Raw genomic sequence first — 12,489 nt, 5'->3', positions numbered from 1 at the left:
CAGCCCACTGTCTGGACTGATCCGTGGTACTACAAGAAAGAAAATTAGCAGGTAACAACCAATTTTCCTTTTGTCAATGGAAGTTGCTATAAGAGACACTGAATGTATAATCTCATATGATCTGGGTAAGGTTTCTAGGCATTTTCTGGTAGGTAGGTAGCAGTTAGGGAAGTTGTCTCTTTAAGGAATAAGTCTGTTTGCTCAGGTACTAACAAGACTGTTTGATTTTGTTGAGTTAAGCTTCTGAAGACTTGAAGCATTCAGGTCAGCCCTCATCTCCAAGAAGTTGCTGTGAATTTTTTTCCCTTCAACCTAAAGCTCCAATAGGTGAACTCCCCTCTCCAACATGGACACATCTGTGGTTAGTTCCATTTGATGATTTGGAATTGGAAAGTCCTTGCAGATATTGGAGTGGAAGAGATACCAACCTAGCAATTTGTAGTATATAAATGAATGGATGCCATTTGGGACCTAAATCCACTGACAATCAGGGTCACTTAGTGTTGCCTGATATGGCATTGTGCCATGGAAGTGACTTGTACTATTATAACCCTGATGCCTAGCATTCTCAACATTGTCAATGCTTATCTGCAGATTCTGAATTATCTCCCCTGCTGAAGCCATGATTTCTTGGGCTGTTTGGACAAGAAGATAGACTTTTGCCTGCAGAGACCCCCATAAATTCCAATCAAAATGATATATGAGAATTGCCTCTAAAATTGATTACAAATCCTAGTAGCTCTAATATCCAGGTGGCAATAAAACATGATGTCCTTGTCCCTTTCTGAACTATGCTCCTGATCCAAGTATGGAAATGCATGTATTCCCAGCATTTGTAAATAGACTGCAACTACCACAAGGCATCTGGTGAACATTTGACTTGCTGATGTCAGGCCAAAAGGCAAAACATGGTACTGGAAGTACTGTGTACTTGCAATAAATCAGATACTGCTAGTGACTGGATGTAAGTCTAAAGAACACAATTGTCTTGGTTTAGAAATAGAAGAATGGGTTCTAGGGAAAACATCCTAAACTTTTCATTTTTCAGGCAGCCGTTTAGGTCCACAATGAATTTGATTCCCCCCATTTTCAAGGGGACTATCACTATATGGCTTATTACTGCTAGATGACCAGGTAGTACCTGCAATTAAAGCCCTATCCTCTTTCCTGCAATGGGACAAGTTTGATCACATGGGACTTTAAGAATTTTTAGAGGTTTAGTATGCTGATGTTTGCATTGGGAATGCCCTGGAAAAGTCCAGAGGGAAGAATGTCTTCTGGGGAAATTTCCTGAAAAGCTTTCTAACTAAGGAAAACAGATAGGAGATGGCAGAGAGATTCTGTAAGGTGACCTATTGATCCTTGACATCCAAACCCTTTTTTTTTTTAAAACAATCTTAGCCTATCCTACCTAGAGTCATGCAGTCCCACAGTCTAGCTATGACTGAGGCTCTCATGCTGCCTCAAATGTATAATAGGCTGGCGTGAATAAGATGCATTTCATACTCCTCCCCTCTTACCATAACAAACTGGAATTCCTCTCATTTGCCCTCGGAGGCAGACTGAGCAGAAATTTGCACTTTAGGCTACAGGGTGAACAATTATTTTGATCATGTAGATCCGTAGTCTGTGGAAGAAACTATAGCATTCTGGTAAAACTTCTTCCCAGGAATATCATTTATTAGATTTCTGTCCTGGTGGGACAGACAAATGGATTAGCATTCCTAATCTTTTTGAGAGTTGATCACTACAGTCTCATGTAGGAGCTGTTGGTTAAACTGTGGAACCGGTTTGATGTTTGTCATCTTATCAAATAGTTCCATTGAATAGAGGTATTTCATAATCTCACTACTACATCTGAGAAAAGAAGGTGGACAGGCACTGCCAATAGCTCTTTAGGGCATTAACCAGTTAATTCATGAAAACTAAGTGGAGAATTTGGAGCTGGGTGAGAAAATGATCCAGGAGCAGGTGGATTGCCAAGGGAATATGGCACGGGCTGGAGTGTAAATCTAGGTGGAATGGAAGTTTAGATGATCAGTGTGCTGAAGTCAACATTGGCCTTGGTGCAATCTGCATTTAGGGAAAAGCTTGGAGTGGTTTTCTTGACACTCCATCAGAGTCTCAGCATCTGACATTGACACTTCAAGTTTCTGAAGATGTCTTGGGGGACAGGAGAATACTTATGGTTTTTTCATTTGCAACAGTTTTCAATCCTCTCCCATTTCTGTCTAGCCATTCTGGCTTATTCCAGAATCTGCTAATGAACACTACACTATTAAATTTCTCCGACTACTGTTAAAACACTTCTATTTTTCCAACAACTTCCACCTCCAAACCTTTCTAGCTTAGAATATGAAAGTTCCTCAGTATTCACTAGTGAATGGTGATCTATGAAGTTAGATAAAACAAGATTTAACCTTGCAGTTAAAATAAAAATATAAAGTTTTCACTCGCAAGCTGAAGCCGAAATTTCCGGAGATGTGGCATACAGCCATTAATAAGCTACCATTCTTATACTTGGGATAAGCTTCTTTTCCTTAGAATATTAAACAAAAAAGCAGTACACTGATTAAGATTAATAAGTGTTGAAAGAAGCAGGTTTGAAAATTGTTTCATTACCTTGCTCGGGTATTTTAGTCAAAAGATCCAACACGGGTGTAACAGTTCCTTCTTCATTCACCTGTATCTTCCAAACAACTATTAATTCACATCTAGAATAAAATGCAAGCAATTAGACTGTTTTTATTTATGAAATTAAATAATGCAGAGGATTTTAAATTTATATGGCTTATTTATTTTTATTCATCAGAAGCCTACTCATAATAGCATTCTTTTTTTTGTATGTATAGCTGTTATTACCCAATTATAGTGGTAAACTAATGCTGTCTTGGATCTAAGTCATCAGACTTGGTATGGGTGACTTTTTGAATCATCTCAAATATGCTTATGGTATCATGGCTATAATCACAAAATATATCTTTACAGACTAAAACATTATGGGGGTAATTTTCAAAAAGAGTTACATGCGTAAATGTAGCTACTATTGTAGCAATTTTCAAAAGCCATTTACTCAAGTAAAGTGCACTTATGTGAGTAAATCCTATAGACAAGTCAATGGCATATATTGTAGCAATTTTCAAAAACCCACTTACTCAAGTAAAGTGAATTTACTCCAGTAAACCTGGTTTTTACTCGAGTAAATGCTTTTTAAAATCAGGCCCACTATGACTACATCCTATATTCAAAATGTTCTTGTTGCACTTTAATCTTTTCATAAGCAGTAGAAGATAATAAGGAGATGCTTCATCCTCAATTTTCTATCCTATTGTCCTTAAGGCTTACCACACCTGTCCTGGGTATGTCACAGTCAGTCAGAGTTGCAGGATATCCACAATGAACTTGCAGGAGATACATTTGCATATGCCAGGTCTCCAATATCTGTAAATCTATCTCCTACATCTTCATTGTGGATATCTCCTGGGGACTGGCTATGGTGCCCCCAGACCAGGTTTGGGAAGCCCTGCCTTACACACTGCCAGTGACCTTTTTTAATGTCGTACTACATTAAAAAAATATTGTCCTTAAAGATTCAACAGGAGTATGCACATTTCAGCCAGAAACAAGGAAGAGGCTGCAGACTGGTGCAATGATTTTAAATTCCAGCCTTCAGATGCTAACAGCAGGCTTAGTTTTCATATACCCAAAATATATCTTAGGAATTACCACCCAGGAAAGAGATCTAGGCATCATAGTGGATAATACATTGAAATCATTGGCTCAGTATGCTGTGGCGATCAAAAAAGCAAACAATGTTAGGAATTATTAGGAAGAGAATGTCAAATAAAATGGAGGATGCCATAATGCCTCTGTATCGTTCCTGGGTGAGACTGCACCTTGAATACTGTGTGCAGTTCTGGTCACTGCATCTCAAAAAAGATATAGCTGCACTGGAGAAAGTGCAGAGAAGGGTGACCAAAATGATATGGGGCATGGAATGGCTGCCCTATGAGGAAAGGCTAAAGAAGTTAGGGTTGTTCAGCTTGGAGAAGAGATGACTGAGGGGGGGGGGGGGGATATGATAGAGGTCTATAAAATCATGAAAGGACTTGAACAAGTTACTGTAAATAGATTATTAACTCTCTCAGATAATATAAATACCAGTGGGCATTCCATGAAGTTAGCAAGTAGCTCATTTAAAATAAATAAAAAAAAAAATTCATTTTCACTCAGCGCATAGTTAAACTCTGGAATTCATTGCCAGAGGATATGATTACAGCAGTTAGTGTTACTGGATTTAAAAAAAGGTTTGGATAAGTTCCTAGAGGTTAAATCTATAAACTACTATTATGTTAATTAATAAGCAATAGTAGCTTGTGATCTATCTAATGTTTGGGTGCTTGCCAGGTACTTGTGACTTGGATTGGCCACTGCTGGAAACAGGATACTGGGTTTTATGGACCCTTGGTCTGACCCAGTATGGCATTTCTTATGTTATGTTGTTTGTTGATTAAGAGGTAATTGTCAAAGGCCTTTCTATAAGTAAAATGGTGCTCTACCTAACACTGACGTGTATGTCATATATGCAGATCAGGGCAGAGTGGGGGAAGGGTCTGGACTTAGGTGTATATATTTCCAGTTTTAGAAGTGTGCATATCAATTTTCTGGAAATATTTCTGCATATATTATAGCAGGTATAATTGTGTGCCAGTTAATGTAGTGGGATAATTTTCAAACTGGATTTATGTGCATAATTTCACTTTGAAACTTTGTGCAACTTATGTGCACATTTGCTAATTTAGGCGGGTTCTTATAGAAATACCTCCCCCCCCCCCCCCCAAGAGCTTTCCAAGATGGCGACCTGAACGGTTGCGGCGTTAGGAGCTCCTGCTTTTCTTCTTTTACCCATTTCATTATGCCACATATGAAGCGCAAAGCCCGGGTGAGGGGTGGGGAGATTACTTCCACCCCTCTGAATCCAGCACAGCCCAGGATTGGGAACTTTTTTGCTGCTATCCCTCCGTATACACCGGGTGAAGAGGTCGCTGGGGAGAGTATTCAGGAGTGAGAATTTAGCTCCCCGACCGAAACATCATTAAGCCCCGGATCACCAATAAGACCGGAGCTGCCGTTTATCTCAACCATCAAAGCTTAATATTACTCCTGGGGGAATTCTGTGCACAAAAATTGAAAATTCTGCATTAATTAAAGATGCAGAATTTTAAATATTTTGAGCAGAATTTCCCTTGAAGTACACTATAAGAATGCCCCTTCCACCTCTCTCCCTGCTCAGTTTCCTTTCACTTTTGCCTTCTCAGGCCCCCACCCCCCCGCCACTATCTCTCCTGTTCCCCGCTAGTCTCAACCCCTTCCACTCTATCTCAACTCTGAGTTTGACCCCTCTCTCAGTACTGCCCCTCTCACTCACCCAGGCTTCCTGTCTCTCGTGTGCCTACACATCCCTTATACAGGTTCCCTCTCTCTCTTGCACACACCCCCTCATTCAGGTACCCTTTCTCTCATGCATACACCCTCACACCGGCTACCTATCTCTCTCTCACGCACATCCCTAACATAGGCTTCTCTCTCTCACACCACACAAACATCCCTTCTCACAGGCTCCTTCTCTCACAAGCAACCCTCATATACACACACTCTTTTTCACGAACACCAGCTCCCAGTCTCTCACCTATATACACATTCCTTCAGAATCTCTTCACATAGACTCCCTCTCCCACCCACACATACCCTTACTCATGCTCTTTCGCACACATACCCCCCCCACACACACACAGGCTCGCAGTTTTACACACACACACACCTCTTCACAGTTTCTCACACAAATAACCTCTACATAGACTCACTCTCACCAGGACCTGCTCCATCTTAGCCGCAAGCGAGATGGACTCCATTCATGGCACGCTGGGACTTCCATCCTCTTCGCTGTTACTCAGCACAGCAGGACCTTTTCCCTCTTCATCGCGACGTGGTACACCGGGGCCTTCTCCCTCTTCGCTGTGACAGCCCACGCCATGGCCTTCTCTCCTTCTTTGCTGCGATGTGGCATGCCGGGGCTTGCTTTCTCTTTACTGCAAGTGGGATGGGCTCCGCTTGCAGCAAACTAGGGTCTGCTTCACCACAGCGGGATGGGGTCCTCTCATAGCATGCCAGGGCCTACTCCAAATTCTGCTCAGAAAATGGAAATTCTGCACAGGAGGGGAATTCTGCGCTCTCCAGTAGCGCAGAATTTCCCAAGCAGTATAACATGAGAAGAGAAAACAGTTGGTAATACCCATAATAAAATAGACTTGGACATCTCCCAGCATAGACATCCAAGTGTTCAAATGTGTACGCCAAACAAGAACAAGAAATTATAGCAAAACCCTGGAAAGCTCCCATCTCACATTCTAAAATACCACAAAGATAAACAAAGCAAGGCATATACAACAAATGTCCAACTGCTCCAAGTGATTGTATCTACTCTCTTTCATGTCTTCTCTTCTTCTTAGTAAGAAGATACACCCATGGGGGTCATACAAGACATAGTGATGAAACATCTCAGCAACAAAACACCATAGCTAGAAGAAAAGTTCACAAACCATTATTAAGGTGGACTTGGGGAAATCCACTGCTTATCCCTTTGCGATCATGCCAGTTACTTGTGACTTGGATTGGCCACTGTTGGAAACAGCATAATGGGCTTGATGGATCTTCGGTCTGACTTTGTATGGCAAATTTTATATTCTAAGATACTGCATGCCCTCCCCCCCCCAAAAAAAAAACATGCCAAAAGAAAGAAAAATGAGCCAAAACTAACAGGCCAGATTTAGATTAACAGCGAGCAGTCAGTTCAGCGTTTCTTAGCAAACTCATGTACAATCCAAAACTGAAAGAAGGAAACAACATTATTGTTACCGTTATCGATGGTTTCTGGAAAGTATAAGCACACACAAAAAAAACCAGAAGGTGTACAAACTGATGCTACTGAGCACAAAAAACTCCCAAACTAAGCACATTTTCAATCACAGAGCATTCGCATAAAATGATCCACTTGGTCTTTAGTGAGTAGCATAGTTGATATGCCCTTGTAAAATACTTTTAATTTTGCCAGAAATACTCCTCCAGTGAAGCTACCTGTAAGCTGGGGGTCAGAGCTTTATGGTTGGCTGAGACTTTAACAGAGTAATCATTAAATAAAAAAGTTTATTAGCATTATATTCCAGCAAATCTATCTTATATGCCAACATCAACTTTACTTTAACCATATAGCTGAGTATTTGAGCTATTATGGGCTGTGGACACGTGGTGTTTTCTCTCTCCATTTTTTCCACCAGAACTCGCTCCATTTCAAGAGAGAATCCTAATGCTTCTGGTAGCCAAATCTGCACCAAATGTAATAGAACTCGTCATTTTACACTATCTGGTATCCCAATAATGCATACATTGTTCCCCCGTCCTGGTTTTCCTAATCTTTCATACAATCGGTAAACAGTTCATTTTCTTTTTTTAAGGGAGCAATCTGTAAACTTATTTGATCCTTCGCCATTTCCTGAGTTTCGACTTACTGTTCCATATCGGCAATTTTGTCTGCATGGCATTCAACTCCTTCCTGAATTTCTTCCAAGGAAGACTGAAGTTTGCTGAGACAATCTTCAAGCATTGCTGAAACATTCTTTGAAATGTCTTTTATGAGGGCTCCTTTAAAGTCAAATAACGATTTATCCATCTTGGTTGCCATTTGGAATTTGGCTGGTTTATTCTTTTCTCATGATGTTTGTGTGGATTGCAATGACATTCCCCTGAATTTCTCCAGAAAAAAATGTTACATTTGCCAGTTCGCAGGCTGCCCCCATAAGCTGGCACACTCACTCAAACACCTCCCGGCCTTACTTCGTGGAAGGATGCCATCGCTGCCGTCTTCCTCTTTGGGGCTTCTCCCAGGTGCCTGTAGCGGGAATCCCTTCGGCTGATGCTGGTAGATGATGTCACATGGCTGGGGGTATTTAAACCCCAGCCACGCAACAGATCACTGCCTCAGTCTTGTATGAGTTGCTGCATCATGTGTTCCTGCCTGCCTGACCCAGTGTTCCAGTTGCAGCCTTACCTGCCTGCCTCATCTCTCCAGCCATGCCTGCCTACCTTGTTCCTCTAGCCCATCTTCTCCTTGGGCTGACTCTTGGATTGACCACAGTCTGGACCTGGATCATTCACACCTGTCACCAGCTTTCAACCACAGCCTGGATCTTGACCATTCTCGCCTGCTGCCTGCCTCTGACTCTAACCATGACAGGGACTTCCCATTATACTACTCTTCATGAGACTCGTGCCTAAGTCCTGCTGGTCCCCGGAATCCGAGGGCTCAACCTAAGGGGAAAGGGGCTAGTAAAGGTGAGCCCTAGCCCAGTCCTACCAGCTGTCAGGAAGGACCTACAGGGCATTCCCTGTAGGTTGAGTCAACCTCCCCACAGCAAGAAAGTTCCACAATCCTTACAAAGAATCAGAATTACTAAACGTACATGAATGTCCTCTTATGTACAGAAAAAATGTAAAAAAAAATAAAAAAAAATTTAAATCCTGAGATGTAGAAAATTAATGACACTGTAGTTGACTCTGGGGAGTGACTTTTCAGTCAGAAGGCATCATTGGAAGTCAGGGCTTGCTTTATGAGTGAAGCACTCTGCTTTTCTACTGTGCAGTACATTCATCCTCAGCTTTCACGAGCAGAGGTAATCTGAAGTTGATTCCAGACTCCCATTTTCTTACAACAGTATGCAAAATGCTAACCACAAGAATGTTCCATTCTTTTATTTTGACTCACAAAAGTATATATCACAGTCCAGTTCGGTGACTGTGATAAACTACTATCACAGTCACCGAACTGGACTGTGATATATAAATCAGAGTCAAATTATGTCATTTTGGAAATACATTTGATTCATGATTTATCTAAGAAACTCATGTCACATTTCTGGACAAACTCATACCTATGCAAAAAACATTTCAAATGGATTTCATTCTTATTGGGGTAGATTTTCAGAGCCCTGCTCGCCTAAATCCGCCCAAAACCGGGCGGATTTAGGCGAGCAGGGCCCTGCGCGCCGGGAAGCCTATTTTACATAGGCCTCCCGGCGCGCGCAGAGCCCCGGGACTCGCGTAAGTCCCGGGGTTCTCGGAGGGGGGCGTGTCGGGGGGCGGGCCCGGTCGTCGCGGCGTTCCGGGGGCGTGTCGGCAGCGTTTTGGGGGCGGGTACGGGGCGTGGCTACGGCCCGGGGGCGTGGCCGCGCCCTCCGTACCCGCCCCCAGGTTGCGGCCCGGCGCGCAGCAGGCCCGCTGGCGCGCAGGGATTTACGTCTCCCTCCGGGAGGCGTAAATCCCCCGACAAAGGTAAGGGGGGGGTGTAGACAGGGCCGGGCGGGTGGGTTAGGTAGGGGAAGGGAGGGGAAGGTGAGGGGAGGGCAAAGGAAAGTTCCCTCCAAGGCCGCTCCGATTTCGGAGCGGCCTTGGAGGGAACGGGGGGAGGCAGCGCGGCTCGGCGCGCGCAGGCTATACAAAATCGATAGCCTTGCGCGCGCCGATCCAGGATTTTAGTAGATACGCGCGACTACGCGCGTATCTACTAAAATCCAGCGTACTTTTGTTTGCGCCTGGAGCGCAAACAAAAGTAGGCTGTTCGCGCTCGTCTGAAAATCTACCCCATTTTGCTTAAACGTTTGCAAGTTTCAAAACCAAGAATGATCATAACTGAGAGAGAAAAAAATGAGCATTCTTCACCTTGCGAGTGTGAGAAATCGACCAGAAGTTGTATTTAAACACATTTTAGTTTGTAATTAGTAGGAAATGCTTCCATCTATGACACTGTCTTATTGTACATTGATTGCCTTACCCGGAAAGCTCTGGATTTCTTAGAACCATATAGTCTGCTAAAGATCCTTCAGGAAGTCCAACAATTTCTGGATATCTTCCCTATAAAATAAAAAGCATATTGTTAACTTAGAAATCTGCTGAGTTAATTTTACAACTGCTATTTCTAATAACAGGAAATACTTACAAACTATTTACTAAGGCACTATCAATCTAATAAGGAATGTCTTCTCTCATGTCTATGCTTGCTGTAGTTATTTTGTTACAATACAAGAACTGGAAAAATGTGGTAATCCCATACCAAAGAATCTCTGTTTGACACTTCCATTACTATAAATAACAGCAAAATGCTGCAACTATACTGGTAATGGAAAAACAACTGCAGAACTTAAGACTGAGCAATATAACAGCTAATCTCTTGATCTGAAATAACTTCAAATTAATATTAGACAGTGACCAAAAAAAGAGATGTTTTGTGCAGTTGCCCATAATATTCCAGGAGTCTGATATTCTCCTGGTCTCCAAATTGGAGCACAAGTGGAAATATGTAAATTGAAGTTATTATATTTTTTTTGCAATTGATGCATAAAGACCTTTTCTACTGGCTGTTTTGAATCTTGGTAATCATATTGGTCTCAGTTTTTACACAGGTACAAAATGCGAGAAACCACTCTTTAGGCTCCAAATCACCTAAACAAGAGCTATATCAGGACACTGTAACATGCTGAGTGAAAAGACAAAGCAGAAAGGGGCTGTACAATTTCTTTTTTATTTCCAATTTAAAAAGCCTCTATAGATACAGCACTGAAGAATACAGACTGATACAAACGTAAAAAACAGGGGATTCTTTATTAACACGAATCTTTACAAATTGCCCGACTCAGGCTGAGTTTCGCTCATGCGTGAGCTGCTTCAGGGGTTATGATGGTACTGTAGTTAAATAGGTTGATTCCTTGTAGCAAACTTTAGAAATCACTTTGTCATATACCAAACTATGGCAGGATGCTCTTCATCTTTGAAAAATGATGCCACAGAGGATCTTAAAAAACATGCTCATTGTATGCAGGCACAAATGACCATATGAGTTTAGTAGAACTACATACCCATTAGATTTGAAATACGAGAATTCTCTATTATTAGAGACGGACTTTCCATCAAGAGGCAAAAATAGTATATTTTGATGTAAAAACAAGGTACTACTTATTTTATTAAAAATTTAAATTTGCCACTCAAATATTTTCTTTGCTCCTGTTTCCCTGTTCTTTCTATCTGTCCCAAATTATTTTACTTTGCTGAAGACACAGATTTTGTTATTTAACAATCTATAACTTTATTTTGGAGATGTTTCCTGGTTTTGTTTTTTTTTTTTTTATAACTATTAATTTTTTATTTTAACAAGCATACAACAAGTAAGGTGAGAGGATTCTCCCATCCACAGCTTTGGCTTCAGAAAAACGCCTTACCGAAAAGCAAGCACAGCAAACTATAAATGAGCAATATAAATTATTCACCATAAAGGGGCAGTAGTCCACAAAGCAGAAAAGCAACATCATAGAAAACATATTTAGGCTTTCATCAAGTATTCAAGATAAAGGTTCCAAATACACACTGGGGCGGATTTTAAAAGGATTTACGCACGTAACCGCTCCTGCGCGCACCGAGCCTATTTTGCATAGGCCCAGCGACTCACGCAAAGCCCCGGGACGCGCGTATGTCCCGGGGCTTTGTGAAAGGGGCGGGGCGGGACCGAGGCCTCTGGCACAGTGGCCATGCCGGGGGATTGTGTGCTGGTAGCCGGCCGGCAGGTCTAACTTACAAAATAAAGGTAGGGGGGGTATTTAGGTAGGGCTGGGGGGCGCCGAAGGAAAGTTCCCTCCAAGGCCGCTCTGATTTTGGAGCGGCCTTGGAGGGAACGGGGAAAGCTATCAGGTGTCCCCTAGGGCTCGGCGCATGCAAGGTGCACTAGTGTGCACCCCCTTGCACGCGCCGACCCTGGATTTTATAACATGCGCGCGGCTGCGTGCGCATGTTATAAAATCGGGCGTACATTTGTGCGCGCCGGGCCTAAAGCCCAGGGACGCGACTAAGTCCCGAGGCTTTCATAAAGGGGTGGGGAGGGACGGTCCGGGGGCCGGGTCAGAGGTTCCCGGCACAGCGGCCATTTGCTGCTATGCTGGGGGATCGTGTGCCGGCAGTTGGCTGGCAGGCGCAACAGGGTAGGACAATTTTTTGGGGGGTGGGGTGGGGGTAGGGAACGGGGGAAGGCAGCACGAGCTCTGCGTGCACAATTGTGCACCCCCTCGCGCGCGCAGACTCCTGATTTTATAGCCTGCGCGCACATGTTATAAAATCACATGTCCATGTGTGTGTGTGCAGGGTAGGTGCGCACATGGACGCGCGCAGGTCTTAAAATCTACCCCATATTTAGCATGTTCATTTTTAAGATTATGAAGGAGTAGCTCAATATCAGCAATATTTTTGACCCGCTCAATGGTTGGACAAAACGTCCAATAAGTGGCCACGGAAAATCGAGCTGCTAGAATTGGCCCACTAACCCTCTATATTTAACTGGTATCCTAGTGTTATGCCAGTGACCCAGTATTCCCAAAGCTGGGGTAACATGTATGG

General features: G+C 42.8%; 1 protein-coding gene across 1 annotated transcript in view; it reads right to left on the bottom strand.

Annotated features, from left to right (window-relative positions):
* Nucleotides 1-12,489, bottom strand: part of CENPP (centromere protein P) — a 685,914-nt gene that overhangs the window by 12,944 nt on the left and 660,481 nt on the right. The window contains exons 7-8 of the mRNA XM_029599391.1: nucleotides 9,884-9,963; nucleotides 2,623-2,714 (exon numbers count right to left, since the gene is read on the bottom strand). Coding sequence (XP_029455251.1) covers nucleotides 2,623-2,714; nucleotides 9,884-9,963 — 172 coding nt within the window. The remainder of the gene's footprint in view (nucleotides 1-2,622; nucleotides 2,715-9,883; nucleotides 9,964-12,489) is intronic.

This window comes from Rhinatrema bivittatum, chromosome 4 (genome assembly GCF_901001135.1).
Source record: "Rhinatrema bivittatum chromosome 4, aRhiBiv1.1, whole genome shotgun sequence".
Taxonomy (NCBI): domain Eukaryota; kingdom Metazoa; phylum Chordata; class Amphibia; order Gymnophiona; family Rhinatrematidae; genus Rhinatrema; species Rhinatrema bivittatum.
This window is presented reverse-complemented; position numbering and strand designations above follow the sequence as displayed.